Genomic DNA, 26,644 nt, shown 5'->3' with positions numbered 1-26,644 from the left:
GCACCTGTCACTTTTTGTTTGACGAAAGGTATGTACTATATACTACTAAAGTCCACCCAAATAATTTTTGCTTTTAATATGTATCTGCTCTTTGGGATAACTTGGTATCTGTTTTCAGATCTGTATTCTGGGAAAGCAGTGTCTTCATGTTGCAGCTGGCTTAGTAAATTGCAAAATGGAGGCTAGATGTAACATTGTTTGTGGATAGAGAAAAATAAATGAGCTTTCTAAAGTTATACCCACTGTATTTCAGACATTATGCCCATTAAAAAGTTTCAGTAACCGAGTACTCAAACCCAACAGCTGCTATAGACCTAATGAAAAAGAGGGAGTGAAAGTTACATATACTCTACATTGGGCTACCTTTGTACCAAGTCTGGTTCCTGATATGGCAACCAGACTGATTATGGGTACATCCAGGACTGATCATATTATACCAGTCTTAAAATCACTGCACTGGCTGCCAGTTAGTTTCTGAGAAAAGTACAAAGTGTTGGCTATTACCTTTAAAGCCTTACCATGGTCTGGGTCCAGGTTACCTACAGGATCGTCTTCTCCTATACAATCCACCCTGTACACTCAAGTCCTCTGGGAAATGTTTGCTCCAGCTGGCCAGGACTAGACTGGCAACAGTTTCCCTGAGGACCTTTTTGTCTGCTGCCCCCAGACTGTGGAATGACCTGCCGGAGGAGATATGACAGATGAAAACACTGATGACATTTAAAGTAACATTAAAGGCACATCTCTTCTGGCAGACTTACCCAGTCAATTTTAAACTATGACCTTTTAATTTGTATATTTTAAAGAATGTACTCATGAGTGTACTTCAATAGTATTATAGTATTATATTCTAACTGTTAGTTTTATGTGTTTTCGTTTTAATTGTGTGTTTTTATTTTAATAGTCTTGAGGTGAGGTGGGAAAGAAAGAAAAATTGATGATGATGATGATGATGAAGAAAATGATATGATATGTGGCACCTGATGCAGATGCAATGATGGCACCCAATTGATATGAGAGCTTTTTTCTGTTGGGGCTGATTATCTCATATACAGTTGCAAGGTGGTCTATTTTGGATTCACTTGACAGTTTGTGGGTCAGTGTCTAAAACAGTAATTCTGTAGTTCTGATTAATGAAAGGATTGAAGCTTTGACTGGTTAATCACCCCCCTGAGAGAGCTCTCCAGATTAAAATAATGCAGCTGTCCATAAGAACCAGTAAATTAGGGACTATGTTGGTCTGGCCAGTTGAGGCAGAATTTAATTTGACCTTTAAACGTATACTGAAAACAAATCTTCCTTAATTCATTTCATGCCCTGCACCTTGATTTGCTGGTTATTCAGATATTCTCAGCAGTCTTATACCTATCACTTATCTTAGCTGTTTGGCACAGTTCTTTGTTTTGGATAATATTGGCTTCTTTATCCCTCTGTTTTTTCCAGTAATGCTTTCCAGTTAAAAATTACCCCGCTAGTCATTAACATTGATATTGTTATGTATATGTAAAAATGTGAGTAAACATCATTGTATTTATTCCTTAGGATCTACGTTTTGACTGATCATGAGTTAAGTTCTTTAATTACAATATTTCCACCACACTCTTCCCTACAATAGAATCTAGGTCCATTTTGTTACAAAATAGTTCAGATATCAAATAAAAAGTTCAACAATACACTGTGAAGACACAACATAAACCCTACTTAATATTTTAAATGCCCTGCTGAATATTATATTTCGCAACAAGGCCAACATGGCTATCCTTGAATGTTTCCTGGATTTTTAAGATACTCAATTTTTTTGTAATGGGGAAATTTTAAGAAGAAGGGGCTAATGGACAGGAACTTAACTCTTTGAGATTTTTACCTCCAACAAAGATATAAATCTGCATTCATTTGAACTACAATAGACAGGTTTTACCTATACAACAGCTAAATGTTTTTCCCCCAGCTGTAACAGTACAGGGACTTAGACACCCTGGGTCACAAAGGAAGTTATTTTTCAGTTGCTAATGGAGTTGAAATTTGGTTATTTGACTTTAATAGCCCTTTGTTCCTGGTCTCCACATGCCCAAGAAGAGGGATATCATTTGCCTGCAACATCTGAAACAGCATCTGATACAAAATGTAGGCCTGCAATTCCAACACTGTCATTTTTCTTCTCCTGTATGATTTTTAAACATTTTTTCCTGATCAAGAAGCCAGTGGAGCTTCAAAAGCTTGCATGATGTATTTTGTGCATTTTGGTTGGCAAAAAGAGGTATTCCTCTTTTGTGGGATTTGGATTTTGTTGCATTTAGGGGAATAACAATGGCACCAGGCAAGCCCCCCTTGAGAGGGCATTCCATAACTAAGACTGTATCCATTCTGCAGATCTAATCAGGTTTGACCCCACTTTTACTGCCATGACTAAATGCTATGGAATTCTGGGAACTGTAGTTTGTTGTGGCACCTGAGCAAAGCTACCTCAGAACAAAGCTAGTCTCCCCAGTTTCTTGATCATAAAGAAGGCTTTCTGTATTCTATATTTCTGAGATGCATTCCCTACACCATGGACCATATTGACACTCATGCCATCACTATAGTAACCTTCACTGTAGTAAACTGAGGAACTGTGTGCTTGCAAGACTCACACTTATACTTCATTAACATCTAAGTAAGTCTTTCTCCCTTTGTTTATCAGGAATTGGGGGATTTGTCAGTAAAAGCAATACTTGCAGAAGTTGTGTTATGAGATGGAAAAGTGAGGATGTTGCTAGAGTTTGTTGTCTTCCCAAGCTCAGGATAGAATCTAAAAGGGCCTAGGATCCTCCCTGACCTCAATAGACAAATAGACTGTTGATATTTATAGCCCATTCCAGGAAAGGACGCCAGTGAAAGAAATCAACGGTATTCCCTGAAATTACAAATAACTTCTTAAAAGAGAGCTGAGCAATATAGTCTGGGCATTTTGCAACATTTTTGTTTTGTCCGCTGATTTGCTATTTCCTGTGTTCACAGTGCAAGTGCAGCTCAGATAAGAGAAGCCAATCTAGAAAAAGGCTGTGAACTCTGTTTCAGATCACAGATAAGAAGTTCAGTTTCTTCCAGTTCTGATAAATATTATGCAGCTACTGGATGACACAGATTCCTATTACATTGTAGTACAGTTGTGAAACAGTAGCCTGTCGTTACCTTTTTACAAAGCAGTAACATTTAAATGTTTGCAAATAATTGGCAAACCAGTTTGCCTTCATTCTTAGATACACAGAGTCATAGAGTTCAAAGAGTCCCCAAGGGCCATCGAGTCCAACCCCAGTCTGTCTTATTCAATTATATTTTATTACGTTGATTGACTTTATGAAATTTCTGGTTTCTTGTAATGTATTCTTTCTGTACGTTCCTTTGAATATCAGAGCTTTGACGATCAGATTGATTTGGTGCCTTACCCATAATTTAGCTTGAAATAATTATTGTTAGAAAGGTCTCTGAAGGCCTCTGAAGGAAAAAATTCATGGAAGCATTGAGACGTTCCAGGTTGTTGATTTTTTTTCTTCATGATTTTATCTGCACATTTGTAGTTTTGCATCCAAACTTTTGAGATATCCAGGGCTTTCCTCACTCTCCTCTCCCTCATGTTCTTCTTCCCACTGATCACATCTTAATATTGATAGAAGTGCAGGCATTTTCATCTCTTACCTTGCTTACATTTGAGTAGGTATGTCATGTAGACCTTAGTTGCCACTAGGCTCTCAATAATACACACAATCTAACACATCTAGCTTTCTACATTATATCCTATACTCTATATGCTATACTTCATATGCCATAGGTATTTTTCCAGGCCTCAAAGTTGGTGACCAAATCATCTCAGCCTGTAACTGTTACAGTCAGTGTTAAAAGTGTTTAGTGCAGTAGTATACTAGTTAAGCATTAAGATCATTTTCTGTTACTGCTAGCATTCGTCTTTCCCTTGCTTTGATCTCTTTTGAATCTGCTGTCCTGTGAACAATCACTTAGTTTCTTGGTGGCAGACATTTTAACTAGTTCCAGGGTAACACAGACAGACAGTCATTTAGAGGTACATTTTATTCGAGAAAATGCTGAATTAATTTAAACAGACCTGAGGCATGGGAATCAAAAGTCCTTGTACATGATGGGTGTTCCTTGGGAATACTTCAGGATGGGGGGGAAAATGCTATGTAGATCTCCAGTCACCACCACCACCACCATCATTATAATCATTTTTTATAGGTACCAATGGAAGCAAAAGAAGCAAAATTATACTTTTAATGCTACAGGGATGGGTTAGAGTGCTTAGATCTTCTACCTAAGGTACTAAACTATGGCCTGAAACAGACAGGCAAAAAAGGCACCTTCTGTATTGTTTGGGGTGTGTGTGGCGATTAGATGACGCATGCCCCCAAACTGTGTGGAACCTGCATTAGGGCCACTTAAGACAGCCCAAACCTGACCACAAAAGGAGCAGATTTTATCCGCTCCTTGCCGTGGCCTATTTGGGACTGCGACGGCTGTTGAGACCATAGGAACAGTGCCTTGGCAGTTGACCAAATCAATGGGGAAAAAGCCAAGGAACTTGAAGTAGATGTGACAGTCAGCTTTCATAGAAGAAGGCATCATGGTTTCATTCTCTGAGGCACTGACTCTGCAGCTTTGTTGTTGGGCATTTTGTGTTCCAGTTTCCTCTTGCAAATTAAAAAGTAGGACATTGAGCTCTCCTTTTTTATCAAACAGAGAAAGAAATGTGTTATTCTAAAACAAGCTGAACACAAAACCTTCCTACTGTTGAATTTCTAAAATAAAACTAAAATACACACATGCCTGCACGCGCGCACACACACACACACACACACACACACAGAGTTGTTGAAATAGTCCTATAGGGAACCTCTGTACAATTCTATCAAAATCAGTGTTTCCATTATCATGTTGAGCATAAATGCAAAGTAAGAGAAGAAAAACTAATTTTAGAATTCTATTGATCTTGATTCCTAAAAGAAAAAAATGTCTAAGGTTCATGAGCCTTGGCAGTCTCTCTGCTGAGAGGCTTATACAGGAAGACCTATTAAAAATGACCACCACAGTCTCTTTTTGGGTTCATGTAGTTGCTGAATTTACTCAGGTCGGAAAAGAAGGTAGGAAAGCAGGGAGGGCTGCCTTTCTTTCTCCAATTTGGGCAAAGGCAGCCCTCCCTGCTTTCCTACCTTCTTCAGGATTCAGGAACACGGGGTGGGAGCGCTGCTTCCATGCCAAGTGGGGACTTCTTACCTCTGCCTCTTGTCACTGCCTTTGCGCTGGATCCCTATTCCAGTATTGATCTGTGTGTAAGTTGACCCATGGCTTTTAAGTCAATTTTTGGGGCAGGCATTTTCAATTTATGCAAGAGTATACTGTACTTCTTTTGTCACCTACTCTTATGTTATTTGTGGAATAAACATTGTTTTATGATCATTACCTGCAAAAGTAACACAATTAGATCTAATGGTTCATATTAGCAATACCTTAGATATATCATGCCAGAGACATAACACCAACCAAGTATTGTGGCTGTCAACATCTTGCAGTTTTACACAGGCATTGTCAAGAAGTATAATAGGGCCATAGGCTGCGTATATGACTTGTAGGTTGTGTGTGGTGTAATGGATTAGAGGTTGTATAGGCTTTAACTTAGTAAAGTCAATTGACAGTCGGATTATTACATTGTGAACATTTTATGATTTTTCTCTGCAGTTTCCCTAAATAGATTATGTATTGTATAGATGGAATATATATATAAGGACGGTATTAGTCCTTGAGTGGGCCAAACTTAGGATCTTTTTGTGTTAATTTCCGTGTTCCTGAATCCTCCTGTTATTTTTTCTGTCAAGAACAGCAAAATCAGGAGAACTATCTAATATATATTTATTATTTAATATATTTATCAGTGGGAGGAGAATCATACATAGAGTTGTGAGCTTTGTAGTTTTATTTTGATTTCGGTATCTGAGATGGTATTGGAGCAAATCATTTAAGCATTGAATTTGGAATTACCATGAGTAACATGAAGAACAACTATCAATTAAGGTAGCTTTATTTAAAAAAATACTATAATTTGTCAATTTATTTTCTGTTTCCTTAAAATAAAAAAGAGGAATCAGCTGATTTGCTTAAAATTAACCAAGTCTCATGACCTGATTCTATTTTCAGTTTTATGCATTTCACAGATTTCCTTAGAATTAAAAGAAACTGCTTGTAAATATAGTGATGGTTTAATGTGTAATTGAAGGTTGGAAAGAAGTAATCAGAAATATTTTTCAAGTTAGTGCTGGTTTGATATGTTTATAATCAAATACTTAGTTAATATTTTCCATATTAATTGGCTGTTTCAGTGATTTTGGATGACCCCAAACTATGACCACTAAAGTAGGTTTTATCCATTTAGAATGCACACTTTTCTAGGTTGAAATGGGGGATGTCAGCTAGAAATAGGTACACAAGTATTAAAGTTTTGCTTGTCTTATTGATAATTATTTTCTGACTAATCTGGGCTAAAGGTTTTCTAAATGTGGAGCATTACCTCTCTAGGCTTGTGAAAAAAGAAGGAAATTCTAAAAGGGAAGAGTGCCCTTAGACATTATGGACCACTGTGGATGCAGTTATGACCATCTAGTGACGAAGTGGGAAAGTGAGACATGTTACACAAGTGAATGTCACCAGAGTAGTTGGGAAAGTAGTGGAGATGTTTTGGAATTGGGCAGATACATCTAATGAATATTTCAGATTGAAACTATATTCAAAAACATCTAAATAAAATAATGGGCTTGGTACATAGAAGCAAGCAAAGGCAAATGTAAATGTTAAGCTTTGGGGGGGAAGGAACACATCTGCAGGAATTAAGAGGGTAGTAGTAAGTTAGATGCTTTTCTCAGTGATTCATGTTCTGTAATAGATAAGAAACTGAGCATATACCAAGAATGTGATTTTGTGACCTGAGAGATCTTGTGCTATTTTAAATTGTATTAACGGAAGCATTGTTTCCAGAATTCAGGAAGTAAGGGTGGTGCTGTGTTCAGCGGTGGTAAGAATCTGGCCTTGTACAGTATTCAGTTGTGAGCACAAAAATTCCAGAAGGTTATTGTTCTTCTAGAAAAGAGGGGAGCTGTCAAGATAATGCATTTTTGAAAACTGACAGGAGGGAAAGCTGAAAGTAGCAGACCCACTGTACTATAGGCAGTGTATTGCTTGTGCAACTGTGTGGTCGGTCAGATGGGGTGTCCAATGGAATGGTGGCTGGGTGGGATAAGGGAGGTAATTGGTTGTCACAGGCTGTGTTCATTCGATAGTGCACATGCACTCAGAGGTGGGGAAAAATCAAGCATCGTGGCTTGATGCCGTACGGTACAGATTGTCTGTGGGTGTCTGGCTCATTGTGGGAGTGAGACATGCAGACAACAAGTCATCCTCCCCAATTCAAGAAATTCCGGAGGAAACCTGGAGCACACACAATAAACATAACAATGATTCTATAATGTTAAGATAAGCAGAGGTATCACAAATGAAGTGAGGCTTCACAAGCATACATATCCCGTAGTGCTGTTTTCAGACTACACTAGAGTTGTATTATAGAATTTCTGCTACACTACCATCATTTGTGGTCAAACTGATTTTGTAAGTTTTTGTAGCACCCTTCAGCTATAATTTTTTGGGGAAACAGGGTTGACGCGTGTTACTGCAAGAGATATGTATGATCTGGTGTGATTACTATAGGAAACTTGGTCAGGGTCAGTGAGAAAATACTAGAATTTTATCCACATGGGCATGGAGCAATTTTTTTTTTGAATTTCATAATAATTTTTCATCTTTCCTCTGCTGCTTTTTTCCCTCTTAAAGGGAGCTAATATCTTATAGTCCACTTTATTCCTCAAGTCAAAATATTTTTATTGTACTTATACAGTTGGCCCTCCACATATGTGGCTGTATACGCAAAACACCTGTGGTGTTGATTATTTGTGAGGTCAAGGCTGCTAGCCCGGGGGGCGGGGGGGAGCCCAGGAGCTAATTCTGTTACTTTCCCGGCTGGCCAGACACAGATCCGGAGCAGCCTCCGTCCCCCATAACCCTTTTCCAGGTGAATTGCTGCCTGGACAGCCCAGACAGCAATCCAGCTGGGAAAGGGTTATGGCAGGTGGTGGAGGCTGCGCCTCCCTTTCCTAGCCGGCTAGGAAAGGGAGGCCTGAGCAGCCCAGGGAGCAGTGGGGCAGGAAAAGTGTTGTGAGGGGATGGAAGCCCCTTCTTCCTTTCCCTGCCCAATTGCTCCCTGGAGAAGGCAGTGATCTGGCTGAGAAAGTGGCAGGGAGCCAGTTAAAGGGATGGGAGGGTGGGGAAAAAGGAGTGTGGTCCATGTGCCTCTTTCCCCACCTACCCTTTCCTTTAACTGCTTCTGAGTGGGAAGGGGGAGTTACTTGTAGTTTTTCCCCATTCACAGGGGTCTCATTGGCAAATGTGACAGAACGACTGTACAATATATATATCCTGTCCCCAAACTACAATGCGTATTGACATTATTATGTATAATTTGGTGTGGTATATGACTTGACAAACCTTGTCTTATGATTTGGCTAGCAAAGAAGAATTAGAAATCCTAGTTTGAGCATTATATAGAAGCAAGGCTTTTATTTTCACTGTGCCTGTTTGAATGCTAAAAAAGCAACATTAGGTGGTGGGATGCTATAGCAGAAAGAAAATAAACTTATTTGAGATGTGATGCTGGAGAAGAGTGCTGCAGATACCATGGACAACCAAAAAGACAAACAAATAAGTCCTTGATCAGATCAAACCAGAATACTCCTTGGAAGCCAGGATGACAAAATTGAGGCTGTTGTACTTTGGCTCCAAGACCTCCCGTGGATAACAAAATCTGTGGATGCTCAAGTCCCATTAAATATAATGACATAGCAAAATGGTGTCCCTTATAAAAAAATGGAAAATCAAGGTTTGATATTTGAAATTTAGACTTTTTTGGAACATTTTCAAATCGTGGATGCTTGAATCTGTGTATAAGAAATCCATGTATAAGAAGGGCCGACTGAGCATGGAATTTGGTATCCAAGGGGTTCATGGAACCAAACCTCAGTGGATACCAAGGGCTCACTGTATATTTAGATTTAAAATATTTCATTAACTGCCCTTACTTGAAAGAATGCCATAGCATGTACACAAGTGTAAAAAGTTGTATTCATAGAAACATATAACAGTATAATAAATATAATAAATACCATAAGAAGATGAATCCACTCATCCAATAAAGCAGAATAATGATCACAATGACAAATAATAAATTAAAGAGTGATTTTCGCCCCTTGAAATGTCTGTACAGAGATTGGAAAAGCTTAACATGGCTCTGGAAAAACAGTAGTTGGGGGCGGCCTTGAATTTTTAAAATAGTAGTTTTATGGGAGGGCTATTAATCTTGGAGATTAAACATCAGCTGATTTTAGAAGTAAAATTGTTTTAAAAATATTGTAAGATCTCCATCAATGTAGAAAATAGAGTTGAGGAATAGAGTAGAGGAATTTCAGAATCATTAGGTAGACGAGGTTGAATTGACTAGACCAAATCGCAGTCACAACATTTACACTCAGTTAATAATGAAAATAGCATTTTAGCATTTTAGTCTATGAATAGAATATATATAAAAGGTCAATAAGCATATAAACTTCAATATTAATTACAATAATACTGAGCATTGGAATTTAACTTCTCTTCTGTTGTATTCTTGAATGTAGCAAAATTTGGGTTTAAGGGAAATAGTAGTAGTAGTAGCAGTAGTAGAAATAATAATGATAATAATGATATAGCCTTTATTTATTTCTCCTTTAACTATTTTAGTAAGATAGTCCATCTGGAATCTCTCTTGTTCAGTTAATCTGTTTTATTGTACAGCCGTTACTAAATGCTTTGCATATGCACTGCAATCCACTGAGCACACATATGTGAAAAACTTGGAAATGCTTTGATCAGGAATTTTGTTTTGCTAAGTATAGGGTTGCCATATATCCGGACCTCCAAACCGGGAAAAATGTAAGACAAAATTTTCAAATGTAGGACACATTTTTTGTGTGTCCTACATTTGAATAGGGGAGGCTTTCCCTCACCGCCTGGGCCCCGGGCCTCGCCGCAATCACCGCGGGGAGCGGAGCCCAAGCGGCAAGGGAATCCTCCTCTGAGGAGGCCGGGAAAGGGCGCGGGGCCGCTGGCGATCGCCAGGGCCTGCCCTCCTTCTCGGCCTCCGAAGGAGGGCGTGGGGCTGCTGGCGATCGCCAGGGCCTGCCCTCCTTCTCGGCCTCCGAGGAGGCCGGGAAAGAGGGCGCGGGGCCGCAGGGAGGCGGGGAGGGTGGTGTGGCCGCGCGCAGGAGGAGCCGCCTCCCCCTTCGCCTCCTCCGCCCAAGGCCTCGCTGTCCTCCTCTTCCTCCAAGCGGCGTGGAAGAGGAGGAGGGCAGAGAGGCCCCACGGGTTGCAGCGCAACCCCGCTGCAACTGGGCTTTTCCTGGTTTTTGGCGGCACCCGTGACATGAGCGGGCAGGTGCCACCAAAAGCGGGAAAAGCCCAGTTGCAGCCGGGTTATGGCAACCCTAGCTAAGTACAACCAGCTTAAATTCAGTGCATTAGTAAAAGACTATTTATCAGTTCATTTACTCCAAAGAGCTTTTATTCTTTTCTAATGTAGTTGTACATGTGTTATTATGATGGACTGTGGCCTAATTTAAGTATCAAAAAGAGAAGTAGACAGAAAAGGCTTTGAATTTCTGGGATCTTAAGATATTTTTGCTCTTTTAATATTCTAGCTCAAGGGAGATGTATGCTCACTGGAAAGGCTAATTATGACAATGATCTCAAGTTTATTGATAATGTGGCCTAGAACTCCACGTGTTCCTTTTCATCTGATCTCCCTTACTAAATTATAAAAAGTGTCATAATTTATGAATATGATTAAAAGGACAATACTTGCAGTACTGCTATCACCAGATTTTAAGAGCTTTTTCTGAGCTATACTACTGATTGTCAAGTCTGTTGCTAATGCCTCTACAAACAAGATGTTTACTTAAAGCTGGTACATGGTGATTGCTAACATACTGCTGGGGGGAAAGGAATTATCCCAGTAGGATATATTTTTAAAGAGAAAAGGAGAGAAGAAATTACAGCAGAAACTGTCCTGGTACACATACAAATTGACTATGCTCATATCTTGTAGAAGCTTATAATTTACCATAAAAATTGAACTTGCTTGTTGGTATTTTCTTGTTTAGCTGCCCAGAGTGAAGAGATAACATGTGCTTTTCGGGATGTTTACCAAAATGACCATGGGATTAGTGAAAATCGAATTTCTCAGGAGAATGGCACCATCTTGTGTGTGAAAGGCAACACCTGCTATGGTCTTTGGGAGAAAACACGAGAAGGAGAAATACATCTTGTGAAACAAGGTAAGTTTCACGATTATGACACTGCTTTTTAAAATTCTGTATCTGTTGTAAATTTTATTTCTGTTCTGTCTGTCTTAACTTAATAGCCACATAGCTGTTTTCTTGAAGTGTTTGCCACTTTTTTATTATTCTCATAAAAATGTACAAAGAAGAGAAGGTTAAGAGGTGATATGATAGCCCTGTTTAAATATTTGAAGGGATGTCATATTGAGGAGGGAGCAAGTTTGTTTTCTGCTGCTTCAGAGAACAGGACCTGGAAAATGGATGCAAGCTCCAGGAAAAGAGATTCCAGCTCAACATTAGGAGGAACTTCCTGACAGTAAGGGCTGTTCAACAGTCGAACAAACTCCCTCGGAGTGTAGTGGAGTCTCCTTCCTTGGAAGTCTTTAAACAGAGGCTGGATGGCTATCTGTCGGGGATGCATTTATTGAGAGTTCCTGCATGACAGGAGGTTGGACTGGATGGCCCTTGCGGTCTTTTCCAACTCTGTGATTCTGTGATGTTGATTGTATATAAGGAGATTTGGAGCTAATCAACTGTTATTCATGGCCTGCAAACATTCTGATTTCTGCACGCCTAGATGGACTTGCAAAATTGTCATGGAAGGCAGCATTACCTTCACTCCAAAACAGCAGTTTTAAGTCACTGGGATAAGTAGTTTCTCTTTAGACTCAAAAAGACTTGGGAAAGGTTATTTTGTTTGGATTACAGTTCCAAGAATCCTTTGGTCAGGATGGCCCATTGTTCTGTTACTTTACTGCATGTTATACTAAGAACACATAGATCATTCCAGTGGTCGTTATAACTGTCCCAAACCTTGCAGAGTTTACTCTGGTACTATAGCATTTCCCATTTGCTAGCTGTCTCCGCTTATTAAACCATAATATGAATAAGCAGCATACTTTTGCACATACCCTATTTATTCCTGCTTTGCACTAATAAATAAAAAAGTGGGAAGGGATAGCCTAGCATTAGAAGTGAGATCATGCTGTATTGGACTGGAGAAATTCTAGCAATCGAAACCCACCAACTCTTTTAATAATAGATTTTTGGCACCTCTTAGGACTCTCAGGAGTCCACACTAGTTAGTTTACTATGTTCCCGGCTATATAATATTTAATTTAAGGCAGAAACAGCGAACATTTTTTGGCCTGAGGTCCAAATTCCCGTTTAGAAAAGGACTTGGGGATCACATTCTGGTAGTGAAAAAGACTAGGACACAAAGTGGGGTCAGATCCAAGTGGATGAGACCAGATGTAATTTTTACATTCCCCACTGTACAGCTCAACTCTGTAACATATCACCAGGCTGTAAAGCAGAGCCTAAGCTAACCAGAGTTTAGACTCTAGCCATGATGTTATATTTTACCTCTGATACAAAGTAACTCTGGATTTCATCCTTGGGCCAGAGATTATTGATGCAAGAAAATGTGACAAAAAGAGAAATAATAGCCATTTATTCCAATTGTGGGGATTCCCAGTACATAAAGTTCAGAAAATCTCATAAGACAATTACAGTCATCCCTCCCCATAGGCAGGCTTGCCTTCCGTGGCTTTAAGCTTAGGCAGAAGGCAAGCCCCAGCAGAAGTAATGGGGTGTGTACCCACGCCATGCGCCTTGTGCGCCGCTACGATCACACACCCAATTATTTTCTATGGGGCTTGAGCATACGCTCTTTTCCCCATACACCGGAGCGGGGGAGTCTGTGTGTCTGGAACAGATCCCCATGTATGGGAGGGTGGACTATATATCAGAAAAAAATAGGGTTTCATTTAAAAAGAGGCTGTACAAAAAAAGAAAGTTAAGACCTTGACAGATTTCACAAAACATGTGGCGCTGCAACAGAAAAGCAGCAAGAGAAAAGCTTCTTCTCCTAGCCACAGAAAATCTATCTCTTGAGGAGATTCAGATAAGAGCATCTCAGTCTTGCTTACTTATTTTTCATCTTTTCCCCAGCTGTTAAAATATAATTAAATGATAGAGTTAAAAGCAATTTTAAAATTTAGCCATTAAAACAAACAAACAACAAATGCAGCCAATAAAGCACATTATTAAAATGCCTTGCCTGTGAGCTATTAGTTCCCAGAGGCATGCCAAAATTGTCTTTGCCTGTCACTGGAAGGGTACCATGGAGGGCTGTAGTTTAGCCTCTTTAGGAAGGCAGTTCCTGAGCCTGGGAGCAGCCACTGAGAATGCCCTATCTCTTGTTCCCACCAGATATACTGTGAGGATGGTGGGATGGAGCAAAGGCCCTTACAAGGCAGAAAGGTTTGTGTAAGTGATAAGACTATCTGATAAGTAAACTATATAATAGTCTTATACAAGCTGAATATAATATCCAAGTATGAAACTTGATTTAATGACATTTCATTGATTTGTTTGTTTTTTGTGTTTTAGGATGTTGGTCTCATATAGGAGATCCTCAAGAGTGCCACTCTGAGGAGTGTATAGTAACAACCACTCCTTCCTTGGTTCAGAATGGGACATATCGTTTCTGCTGCTGTAGTACCAACCTGTGCAATGTCAACTTCACAGAGAACTTTCCACCACCAGATCCGACAGATGCAACACCTTTCAGTGAGTCAGAATGTTTCAAATGTTTAACAATAATTATTTCCAATTCTTATGAAACAATTCATTAGAAATTCAAAGATATAGCCATGTTAGTCTGTAGAATTAGTATGTAAAGAGATCTTGCAGCACCTTTGGGGCTAACTGAAAGAAAAAAGTTGGCAGCATTCTGCATCTGATGAAGTAGACTTTAGTCTACAAAAGCTCATGCTGCCAACTTCTTTCTTCCAGTTAGTCTCAAAGATGCTACAAGATCTCTCTACATAGCTTAGGAAATTATTTCTAAGCATATCTACACAAAATGCATTTAGTTTTAGATAAGAAATTAAAATACAATGCTTTCCTATCACTCTAGAAGGTTTTAAAAATTAGATTCACATAGTGTTTTAGTGAATTCCTAAAAGAAATGCCGATCATTTGTTTATCTGGTATCCTGTATAGCATTAGACTATTATTACATCACAGCAACATAAAATTGTACCTACTCCATTAAGATTTTATTTTGCACATTAACATTTAAATTTTTTTTGGCCTGTTTCTGGTGATCTGTAATTATGCAGTCTGCACCATAGGCCTAATTCAGAAATGTTTTGGTAAGATTTACACAGAGATATATTTTATAAAACCAGGATCTTGTGGCAACTAGTTCTTCTGAGTGTCTGGTCTTGGCCCTTCCTTTCTTCCACAGGGAGATGTAAATACATGGGGCACTCCCTAGCAACCCCTGATTGTCAGATGAAAGCAACTTAGATAAGTAATAGCTACAACTGTGGTTTGATTCCTCACATTCTATTATATATAAAGTGGCAGACTGCTCCTGGTCAATACAGAAGCAATGTATTAACAACCAAAAAAAAGCCAACAGAAAAACTGGAGGGCTGTAAAACAGGAAGTCTGAAGAGCTGCATTAAAAATATCAGACAACTTTGTACTGTGCTTTTGATTATCTTGTCCCTAACAGTCTGTTTTTGCCTGAAATATTTGGAGATTCTTACTTTCATATAGTTTGCTTACTTTCAATGATTAACTACAAAATGCCATGACATCTGAAATGAACAGCATTTCTTTTTTTTATTGCATATTACAAAAATTAATTACAGAAGCTATTAACCTATTATCACACTAATATACTAATATAATTTGTATATTAGCTTAATAGAGAAACAAAACCAAAAGAACCCGTGTTTAAATACAATCGTATATTTAAACCATCCTATTGTTTTCTTTTGTCTTTGATGTTTTCTACTAGTTTCTATTAAATATATTTCCATTTGATAGCATTTGTCTTGTGTGTATGTTTCCAGAGGTTTACTATTACTTTCTCTTTATCATTCAAGGATAACTTCAGTATACCTATAGCTCTATTAGATTAGCCAGTCCTATTATTGTTATTATAAATAGGTTTTAAAATTATTATTATATATTATTATATGTCATGTTATAATTTCCATCTATTTTCACAATATTTCACCACAATCCCCCAGTCATTCTCAATCTTCTCTTCAGCTTTCTCAGGGATCATGTTTATCAAACAATCCATTTCCATCATGTCTTATAGTTTGACTAGCCATTCGTCTGTAGTAGGGAGGATGCTCATTTTCCAGTATTGGGCCAAAAGCATCCTTCCTGCTGTTACTGTATAGAGGATTTTCTTCCAGTGTTGGGTTTCTACTTTTTTTGGTAATTTGTTAGACATGTTTAAGAGATATATTTATGGTAATTTAATCAAATTTTGTTTCTAGTATCTTAGTTACCTCAGAGTGAATATGGTTCCAAAATTTCTTTATTTTAGGGCTTTCCCACCAGATGTGGTACCAGGTACCCATTGCCGCAAGAATTATTCTTCCTTTTGTAGATTTTGGCCATCTTTACTGGTGTGAGATGCCATCTGAATTCCATTTTCAGGTAGTTTTCATGTAAATTTTGGCTACAGGCAAATTTTGAGGGTTTTTTCCTGGCATATTACCAAATATCTAAATCACTTTCTCTGCCAATATCTTTAGCCCACTGTAACATAGTATCTTTTATGACATCTTGTTCTAACTTCCTTTGCAGCAGTAGTTTATAGAATTTTGATGTTAATTTATGGTTATCTTTTAGTAATAGGTTATCTAGTTTATTTTTTTCCATTTCAAAACTCTTTTGAATTACATCTGCTTTGAATCTCTCTAGAAGTTGGTTATAAAGAAACCAGTGTTTCTGTATCTCCATGAGTTCTCTGAACAGCATTTCTGAGACTAAAGACAAATGAACATGATGTAATATGTCTGGAAATCTGTTAGACCCAGTGTGTTTGACACATGATGGTATTTCCCAAGTTTGTTCCCACATGACTGAAAACCAGTAATATAGCTAGCATAACTCCAGATCAAATGAACTTTGTGCTCTATTCTGAGCAATACAGCTGATGTCAGTTTTGCTTAACGTGTGGTATGTACAGAATCCAAAATTACAGGTTGAATTATCTGAAATTCCAAAATGCTCCAAAATTTTAACTTCTTGAGCACTAAAATGATAGGGCAACAGTGAAGGCAGGGAGGGAGACAGTGTGGCTGCATTCGCAGTCAAATTTTGCACAGAGGTTGCTGTTGCTGCTGCTCCACCACCACCACACTTTCTCCTCAGCTGAAGTGAGGTCTGTAGTGGGATACAACAGCAGCCGGTGGCTGGCAACTGTCTCCAGCTTTGGCCCAGAAGAGAGCTCCACACAAAAACAAACAAAAAACAGCCCCCCCTCTTCTCTCTCTGCTGCCTTCACTGCCAGATCAATCAGCCAACTCCAATAGTTGTGGCAGTGACAGGGCTGCTCTCTCTTGTCCTCCCTCCTCATGAGCATTTCCAACAACCCAATGAGTGCAGGCTGAGTGAGCAGTTTGGGGAAGACCCTGCAGCAGCTGCCACCATCGCAGACTCCCCAAGCAAGTGTCTGGAGAAGTGTCTCAAGCTCATAGCCACGATTGCATCCAAGATGGATGTGTGTGCAGAAGTCGCAGCACCAGGGAAGAACAGCAGTTATGGGTGTTGCGGTGGTAGCAGTCATCGTCCTCGTCTGCTGGTGTGGCACTTGCTGCTTCATCTGTGGCAGTGGGATAAGACGGGCCAAAGAGCTGAAGCTGCAAGTCAAGTCCCCCCACTCCACTGCACCCCACAACAGCAAGCAACCCTTCTTCTCATTCCTGCAACACCAAGAGCCAGTGCCCAGGATGCGGAGAGTGGTCAGCAAGGGCTGTACTGTCTGCCCCTGTCTCCTGGCCAAGCAGAGAGACACCTATGAGTTGACCCATACACCATTCAAGGAATGCAAGATCTGACTCAAATAGTCCTACCAGTGCGACAGTACCAGATGCTGAAGCATAGAACCCTGCATGCCAGGAGCCTTGACAGGAAAATTGAGACACATCTTTCTTAACTCAAAACTCAACTCCCTTAAAAAAAAAAAAAACCCACCAAACTCTCCCTCCTGCAATCCTCCCCTGCTTATTGTCTTACTACATCCTTATGGAAGACACAATGGGGCTAGAGAGTCATAGGCATAGAGTGACTCCTCCAAAGCAGTGCTTTCCCTCTGTGCTTTGCAAATATTGCAAAATCTAAAAATATCCAAAATCCAACACACTTCTGGACCCAATTTTGGATAAGGGACACTCAAATCTGTATTATGTTTAGACCTACAGTGATAAAGAACTTGAAAGGAAAGTGTAAATTGAGGGGGTACAGTGATAGGAAATAGCCAGAAAAGCTTCCTGTAAAATGAAAATCACCACACTTTCATTCCTGGAAGCACTACCTAAAGCTCTCCTTAATTTTCAAACTTGCAGGAGACATTTCCTTTGTTTATTTCATTTTGCACTTTTGTAGACTGAAAATTGATATTATCTTTTAAACTGCAAGTTCAAGTTCTTGGAAGACAAACTAGGCTAATTCTATTGTGTAACCTATATGAATGTTCTGAAAAGAATGTATGCTCCGATTTGTTCTAAATATGGTACTGATATTGAAGGAGAAGGGGAAATTACTATGTTGAATAATACCAATAATTCCCAAATATTGATCTACTAGGTGTTTTGGATTTCAACATCCAGAAGCCTTGGCCAGCAGTCAGAAATTCTGGGAGCTGAAGTTTGAAACATCTGGAAAATGAAAGTTTTGAAACCACTGATCTAAATATTTGATAACACTAGCATGAGATAATAATTAAATAAATTTAAATATTTTCGGACAATTTCAAGTCAGAGATTGGGATGTTTGAATGGCAGAGATAGCTATGGTGTGATTTTCTAGATTCAACAGTTATGGTCTGCAAGAAATTATGTTGTGGTAAATGTTTGGGAAATCTCCTTTCCACAGCATAGTAGGGTGAAATTGTTGGATTCCAGAACTGGATGAACAGCTTTCTGTCAAACTAACCCTGATCTTCAGTAATCCAATGCTGACTGCTGAAATCAACAGGTTCAGCATTCTTGGTTATCATAATTTTTGTCTTTTGAAATGTACAAATTAATATCTTCCTTTATATTTAGACAAGAATTGCCTTGTCTTTGGCCCTTCTGCTGTTCTGCAAATAAGCACAGAGCCACCAAATTTTCTGTTAGAAGGATTAATGATGATTACATTAACCTGTTGTTAGTGATTAATGTAAGCTACCTAAATATGCTGAAGGCACCAGATCCTGTCGATCTCAGAAGCTCGGTTGGGTCAGGTCTGGTTAATGCTTGGTAGGGAGATGGCCAGGGAATACCAGGTGTTAAAGGGTATAGAGAGAGTAAAGCAATAGTAAACATGTTCTGAAGAAATCCTTGCCAAGAAAACTCTGTGGATAGGATGGCCATAAGTTGGAGTTTGCTTGAAAGCACATAACAATTTAATAATCAGTTTAAAGACACAGATACAAGTTAGTGATAGAGCGCTAAAATTATCTTCTCTGCATTCAGGTTTCTTTTGGTACTTCAGCTGATTATTTTCATTAAAATTTGTAATGGAACTATCAGACAGTAACAGAAGTGTGGGATAATTGGAACTTTATCTGAAAAGAGCCAAATCAGTATTTTCTGTATCTGATCGAAACTGAAAGTTTATGTTGAAGAGTGAATAAGCATACAGGAAAGCTCACTTTGGACTTTATTGTCTCTCTTCATGTTGATCCACAGTACATTAGCGTTTTAGGAAAGAGGTTCTCAGATATCCAGAGAGGCAGCTGAAGGCCTGGGACGGCTGGGAAGGAGGAGGAACAGGCACACACCTCTTCCTCCTCATCCCCGGCCACCACATGCTGGGGGAAATGGTGTGCCATAGCTTCATCAGCACGAGTCTAGTATATCTTTCTGAGTTTGCTGTCTTATACATTGGCAGAATGTCAGCAATATAAGAAAGAGCTATTGTTAACAGGTGGTTCCTCAGTCTGTATAGGTGTAGTACAGCCAATTCTAGATGAGCCTCACACCCCTGAAAGAGCAGGCAAATGGTGAGAAACCGATGAAAGATTACTTGATTAAGTGAACATAATGTATTAAAATTTCAGTAGAAAAGCCTGTGGCACAAGTGATACAATTTTTCATGAATGTAAGTTGTAGAAAATATGTAATGGCAAGATAGTGTATAACACTACTCACAATAAATAAATAATAAATAAATAAATATCCAAGTGATTGTTGGAAATTTTAAAAGGAAGTGATTTTATGATTTATAAAGGGAATGTCTGGTGGCAAAAATTATAGTGGAGAATGACAAATAAAACTCTATAAATATATTGAGCTGTAAATTGCATTCATTCCTTTGCTCTGTGATTCTTCTAATTTCAAATTCATATGAAAATTTGTTAGCCAGTAACATAAGCAATTAACAGTTTTGATGCTGGCTAGTCATAGGAAGCTGTCCAGAATGCCCTGGGATCTTGTTGTATGGTGAGTACTGTATAAACTCATGTATAGGTCTAGGAAGTTTACTCCAAAAATCAACCCAAAAAATCTGGGTCAGCATATCAAAGAGTAAATGTAAGTAAAGTATCAAAATTCTTATTTTTAAAAAAGAACCACCCCTTTCTCTGAGTAGAGTAGTGAAAATACTTCATGCATCTTGGGACAACCTAAAAAAAAGCATCAACCTTCTCTACATTCTCCACCATGGCACCACTTCTGGCCTTTTTGAATGCCTGGATAGGAAAATTGTGGTGGCAGCAGCTCTTTGTCACTCTCCCTTAAAATAGTGCCAAGAGAGTAGAGGTGGTCAGTGTTTCTTTTAGGTTCTCCCAGGGCGGGCTAAGCTCTCAGTCTACTCAGAGAAGGGGATGGTTCCTTTTTTGATAAAAGTTAAAGTACAGTATTATCTCCTACCAAAAAGAAACCATCTCGTTCTCCTAGTTGAGTCAAACGGCCCTTTTGAATGGCTGGGTGGGGAAATGGCGGTGGCAACCAGGGGCAACTGGGCTCCTGAGACAGTGCTGGCACTTGCCCCTCTCTGAAGAATGACCCTTGGCATATCAAAATCCCTAATTTGAGCCCCAAAACCTGCCTTTGACATACACATGAGATCAACATATACATGAGTATATATAGTATGTAAAATAATAACAAAATGTTACCAAAAGAAAATGTGGGGAATGGGGATTGTAAGTATCTTGTTGTCTTGTGGCAACCTATATTTGGAAATAAAGTTCCCCAAGTTTCATGATAGGTCATAGTGCAGTCTACCACAGTTATCTCAATGTATACCCACAACCATTGAGAAACACATCTAATATCTATGCAGACAATGGTCAAATAGAAGATCCCAGTGCATTGCAACAGCCATTTGGAAGAGCACTACTTTTCAAAACTATGCCAACAGCAGGGCCAGCCAACAGACAACATGGGCAGATGGAGAGGACAGAATTTCCCTTCCAATGTACTGCTAACAGCATAGTGCAGAGGAACATGAGAAATATATTTCGTTTGAGGAAAGCCCCATCATTCTTGTCTCCACTTTTCTCTTCCACTTTTCCTTTTTCTGCATCTTCAATGTGGGAAGCAGGAGGACTGTGCTTTGAAGAGATGAGGGCGAACTGGTTTTAATCAAAGCTGGAGCATTACATGAGGGCTTTAATTACTGGCCTTTCATTGGAGGCAGGGTTTTATGAGGCTCTTGAAGTTCATTTCTGAGCCCAAGGTCTAGAAGAGTTATTGCCAACCCTTCTAAAAATTACTGTGGGAGCTTTAGTACATTGTACATTTAGAAATTATAGTATTACAAAAGCTATTACCTATTTTAGTTTGTTTCCTCAGGTATTTTTATCTGTTTAATCAGAAGTACCCAGGATGGTCCAGCATAAAATAAAACTTATCCTTGTGTGTCCTGCTGTTGTTTGCAATGTTAGGAACTGCTAAAGACTGACCATATTTTCAAGCTACTGCAAGTATTGGCATTAGTAAAGGTGTTAAAGCAACAGCTATGTAGACTTAAGACAGCTCTACTTTTGCCTCTGTTTACATCAGCTACAAAATGGTATGTTTTCTCATAACTCAAATGATGGAATTTTCAGGGAAAGCTTCAGATTCTGAAATAAATTATGGTATTTGTCTGAGCCTGCTCTATGCTCCTTGCATGGACTTATTTACAATGTACTCTCTCCAAACTAAAGCATGTCTACAGATAAGACAACATGTTTTGTGTGGAATAGTTTAGAAGAGTGAAGGTATTCAAATTATTTTTCAAAACTCAAACCTATAAACACAAGCCTAGCCAACAATTTTTTCTCATTCATGCACACATCTTTAGGTGAGAAACAGTATATTGTTTAAGATCCTGGAATGTTTGCTCACTGTGTGGTATATTTTATACATCATGTTACTGGCTGAGGTTTGTTTGTTTGTTTCTATTGTTGCTTTCTCATATCTCATAGTCTTTGAATTTAGATTGGGCTACACTCACCCTCAGTGAATGTTCCCACTTCCTCTCCTGCCTTTTGCACTCATGAAATCTGCTCTAGAGGGTTCCTAACCTTCCTGAACAGATTAAAATGGTGCTGGAAGAAAGGAAAATCTATTCTCCCAGCAGCATATATTCTGGTGTCAGATGAACATTGAGACAGTGCTGTACAATTTACATAAAGATAAATGTAAAGGTTTCTCCTTGACATGGATGTCTAATCGTAACTGACTCTAGGGGGTGGTGCTCAACTCTGTTACCAAACCAAGGGAGCCAGCGTTGTCCAAACATCTGTGGTCATGTGGCCAGCATGACTGCACAAAACACTATTACCTTCCCACCAAAGTGGTATTTATTTATCTACTTGCATTTGCATGCTTTAGAACTGCTAGGTTGCTAGAAGATGGGACTAGTGACAGGAGCTCACCCCATCATGTGGCACTTGGGCCTCGATCTGCCAACCTTATGACCCCTGGTGGTGCAAGGAGCTCTGATGGCACAGTGGTTAAATGCCTGTACTGCAGCCACTCACTCACAAACCATAATTCATTGTTCAATACCAGCGAAAGGGCTCAAGCTCGACTCAGGCTTGCATCCTTCCGAGGTTGCTAAAATGAGTACCCAGATTGTTGGGGGCAATTAGCTTACACTTTGTAAACCACTTAGGGAGTGCTTACGTGCACTGATAAGCGGTATAGAAATGTACTTGCTATTGCTATTACAATTGTCAGAATCAGAATCTTAACCACTAAAGCACTGTGTCCGGTTTTACATAGAATTTTACATAGCTTGGACATAGTTCAGCGCACCTACCCTAAAATAATGGATAGGTAATAGATTGGTTTTGCATGTATAGCATAGTGATGTTCAGCAATGAAGAAATGTATGTGTCATCTTCAAATAATCTTGAAAATTAAATTAAATTAAAAAGTCAAATGTACAAAAGATGGTACATGGCATTGCTCTGGGAGGAAGGCAGTGGCCTTGGCTGTATTCTAGCAGTTTTTCACAGCTACATGAACAGCTTTGGCTGTGGGAGAAGGGAGTTGTCTTAATCATTGCTAATTATGTCACAGGCATCACACGGTAAATTGAACACAGCATCTGCAATTGTAGTTCATATGCCAGCTAAGGGAAGGATGTATTCCTCATCCCCACCCTACAAAAAATTATTAGGGTTTGTTGTTGTTCATTGCCATCAAATTGACTTTGAGTATGAATGAGAGACCTGTAAGTGATCATGTCATCAGCAGTCTACTTCCCATTGCTTTCTACTATACCAAGCATTAATTTATTTCCTAGTGAGTCATGCCTTCTCATGGTATATCCAAAGTATGACAGTCTTAGTTTATTTATCTTGGCTCCTAGGGAGAATTCAGGCTCAATTTGCTCTCGTTGTGTAACTTCAAGTTGTAGTCCAGTGCTCAAGCCACTATACCACGTTGGCTCTAATTTGCTCTAGGACCCATTTATTTGTCTTTTTAGCAGTCCATAATATCTGTAGAACCCTTCTCCAGCACTACTTTTCAAATGAATTGGTTCTCTTTCTATCAGTTTTCTTCACTGTCCAACTTTCACAACCATACATAGATATGGGAGATACAATGCCATGGACAATCCTAACTTTAGTATATCTCTACACTTCAGGATCTTCATAGCTGACCTTCCAAGTCCTGGTCTGCTTCTGATTTCTTGACTGCAGTCTCCAACCTGGTTGATGAGCCCTGGTGGCGCAGTGGTTAAATGCCTGTACTGTAGCCACTTACTCACAAACCACAAGATTGTGAGTTCAATTCCTGCCAGGGGCTCAGGGTCGACTCAACCTGGCATCCTTCTGAGGTCACAAAATGAGTACCCAGCTTGTTGAGAGCAATTAGCTTTAATTAGTTGTAAACTGCTTAGAGACTACAGTGGTACCTCGGGATACGAAATACCCAGGTTACGAATTTTTCAGGATACGAAAAAATCCCATAGGGATTTATTGTTTCGGGTTACGAAAGTTTTTTCGGGTTACGAAAAAACTCCGGCGCTATTTTAAATGGAGCCGCGGCAGAGCCGCGGCTTTTTTCCCCATTAGCGCCTATGGGTTTTCGGCTTACGAAGGCTTTTCGGGTTACGAAAGCGGCCGCGGAACGAATTATTTTCGTAACCCGAGGCACCACTGTACTTGGTGCGGTATGAAATAGTATGTAACTGAAACTGCTATTGCTATTGCCAAAGACTTAGCCCAGGTATGGAAAATCTTGAACTGTTTCAATGTACAGTGTGCCCTTGCCTTACACGGGGGATCCGTTCCAGACACATACCCCCCACGCATAAGGCAAGTTCTGTGTATGCTCGAGCTCCATTGAAAATAATGGGCTCGTGCATGCGGTGGCATGTGCGCCATTTGCTGTATGTCGTGCGGCTTTCAGTATAAGCTGAAAGCCGCATATAGCACGCCTGCATATGACGCGGGCGCACTGTATATACATTGGCTACAGACAGTATCTTTTTGCTTTCCTCCTGACAGGCTGAGAGAGAGTGGCTTGCCCTTCGGTCCACAGTTCTTCTGACTTCTGGTAAATTAGGATTATTGTATATACTCATGTATAAGTCTAGAAATTTAGGTTAAAAATTGACCCAAAAAAACCTGAGTCAACTTATCTATGAGTCGATGCAAGATCTGTATCTTAACTCTTATTTAAAACAAGGAACTGTTCCCTGATGAAAGGCAAGAGTATAATCTGTTCTGGAAGCACCAACCCCCCTTTACTCTCTCATCCATCCAGCCTTAAGAGCAAGCACAAAGAGTTATGTCTGCTGGAATTTTGTAAGTTCATTAGCATTGTTTTCCTTTGCTTCCCCCTTTGCTACATGCTCCTAAGTTTTACCCTCGACTTATCCATGGGTCATAACAAAATCCATAAGTTTGGCCCCAAAACTTGCTCTCGACTTACATGAAGTCGACTTATAGTCGAGTATATACAGTAATAGCACAAAGCTATTTTTACATTATTGTTAAATTCTATGGGGATGTTCTTCAGGTAGTATTTTGGCACAATGGTTGGTTTAGTGTTCTTATTTAGTTTTACTCTAATTTTTTATCTTAGTAGTTGATGGTGCCACAATATGTTCCTAGTCTTGTTTTTGCAAAGAGAATGGAACTTCTTCATCTTCTGCTTCCATTTATGTAACTGATTTGATTTCTGCATTGGGCATCAGGTGATGTCCATGTATACAGTTGTCTCTATGGTTACCTGAAGAAGATGTTGGTGATGAACAAACAGCTGGCCTCTCAGAATTCAATCAGTCACTCTCCTGCTCATTTCTTAGTCTTAGGCCAAATTATTAGAATAACAAGACAAGAATACTGTAATATCTATTTATTGCTTCACTGCACAAATTGTGCAGATATGTGCACCTTTGTTGTTGTTGTGTGCCTTCAGGTCGTTCCAGCATATGGTGATCTTTATGCAGAGCTGTCATGGTGTTTTCTTGGCAAGATTTGTATAGAGAAGGTGTGCCATTGCCTTCCTCTGAGGCTGAAAGAGAGTGACTTGCCTGAAGTCATCCCATGGGTTTCCATGGTCGAGCAGGGAGATAAGGGTTTGAATTGTTATTCAGTGCTCAAACCACTACGCCTTGCTGGCGCTCCACATTTACTGTGTAACCACCCCCCCCAGAAAGCCCCCAAGGTCATTTGCATTCTGTAATCAACAACTAGATACTGTATTTTCTTCTTCGTGGTCTCTGCGAATCATACAAATGGGTTTCACTGCGCCTGCGCAGTGCTGTACTACTCACTGATTATATCTTGCTTGAATATTAGCAAATACATTTAAAACATATAAAGAAGAAGAACACAGCTGAGTTGTTATAGAAACTAAGATCATTTTAGTAGACACTTGTCTTTTTATTGGCTGCATTTCGTTTTAGCACTGGTTCAAGAATGCTTAATTGACATTTTTCTCCTGTTTCCCCACTCCCCACCAGTTAGGAGACTGCTTACTATCAAAACATTTGAACAAGTATTAAAAGCAGAGTAGATTAGTATAAGTATCAGAGTTTTTTTTTAAATGCCTGGATCTCATCATTTGTGTGCATTTCTACATTTCTTTGTAAAGTCAATATTTCAACAGACTGTTTAAGTGAGAGGGGTTTTTTTTCCACAAAGATGATAGAAAACTATTTTTTTTTTGCTCTTAACAAAGCTATTCAAAAACTGCAATTCCATAAAATTGGTAGCTTGTACAACTGAATTACTGAGGTGGCTTAAACAGCATAGTATAATTTCCTGAAAGTATTTTGAAAGAGTTTTGTGCATTTATTCCTAATTACTTGTCTCAGAGGAATTTGTCTAGTTACATTCTGAGCACAGGTTCCTGTCTGATCTAGCAAAACATTCATAATTTTTTCAGAAATGCCTACTATTGCTATTTTCTCTAGCTGTAAGTTAAATATTAATATTAACATTAGATGTAAGTTTAATATTAAAAGTAAATCAAATGCATCTTTAGTTCATTTGCATGAGTCTAAAGTTGGGTTGTCAGTCCCAACACTTGAATGTTTGAGAATTTGGTATATCAATAATTATAAAACTTACATTGATTCAGTAAAATTAGTTTAAGTGGGCCTGATCTAGGCCATATAGTTCAGTACGAAGGACAATAGTAAATTGTCAGAGGCAATAGTAAATTGCCATAAATGAGTTGCCCACTCTAGAATAGAAGTTGTAG

General features: G+C 39.2%; 1 protein-coding gene across 1 annotated transcript in view; it reads left to right on the top strand.

Moving 5' to 3' along the window:
• BMPR2 (bone morphogenetic protein receptor type 2) overlaps positions 1-26,644 on the top strand; it is a 156,888-nt gene that overhangs the window by 60,889 nt on the left and 69,355 nt on the right. The window contains exons 2-3 of the mRNA XM_042452629.1: positions 11,283-11,456; positions 13,854-14,033. Of these exons, the coding sequence (XP_042308563.1) occupies positions 11,283-11,456; positions 13,854-14,033 (354 nt within the window). The remainder of the gene's footprint in view (positions 1-11,282; positions 11,457-13,853; positions 14,034-26,644) is intronic.

Source organism: Sceloporus undulatus, chromosome 1 (genome assembly GCF_019175285.1).
Source record: "Sceloporus undulatus isolate JIND9_A2432 ecotype Alabama chromosome 1, SceUnd_v1.1, whole genome shotgun sequence".
NCBI lineage: Eukaryota > Metazoa > Chordata > Lepidosauria > Squamata > Phrynosomatidae > Sceloporus > Sceloporus undulatus.
The sequence above is the reverse complement of the archived record's forward strand: the minus strand, read 5'-3'. Positions and strand labels throughout refer to the sequence as shown.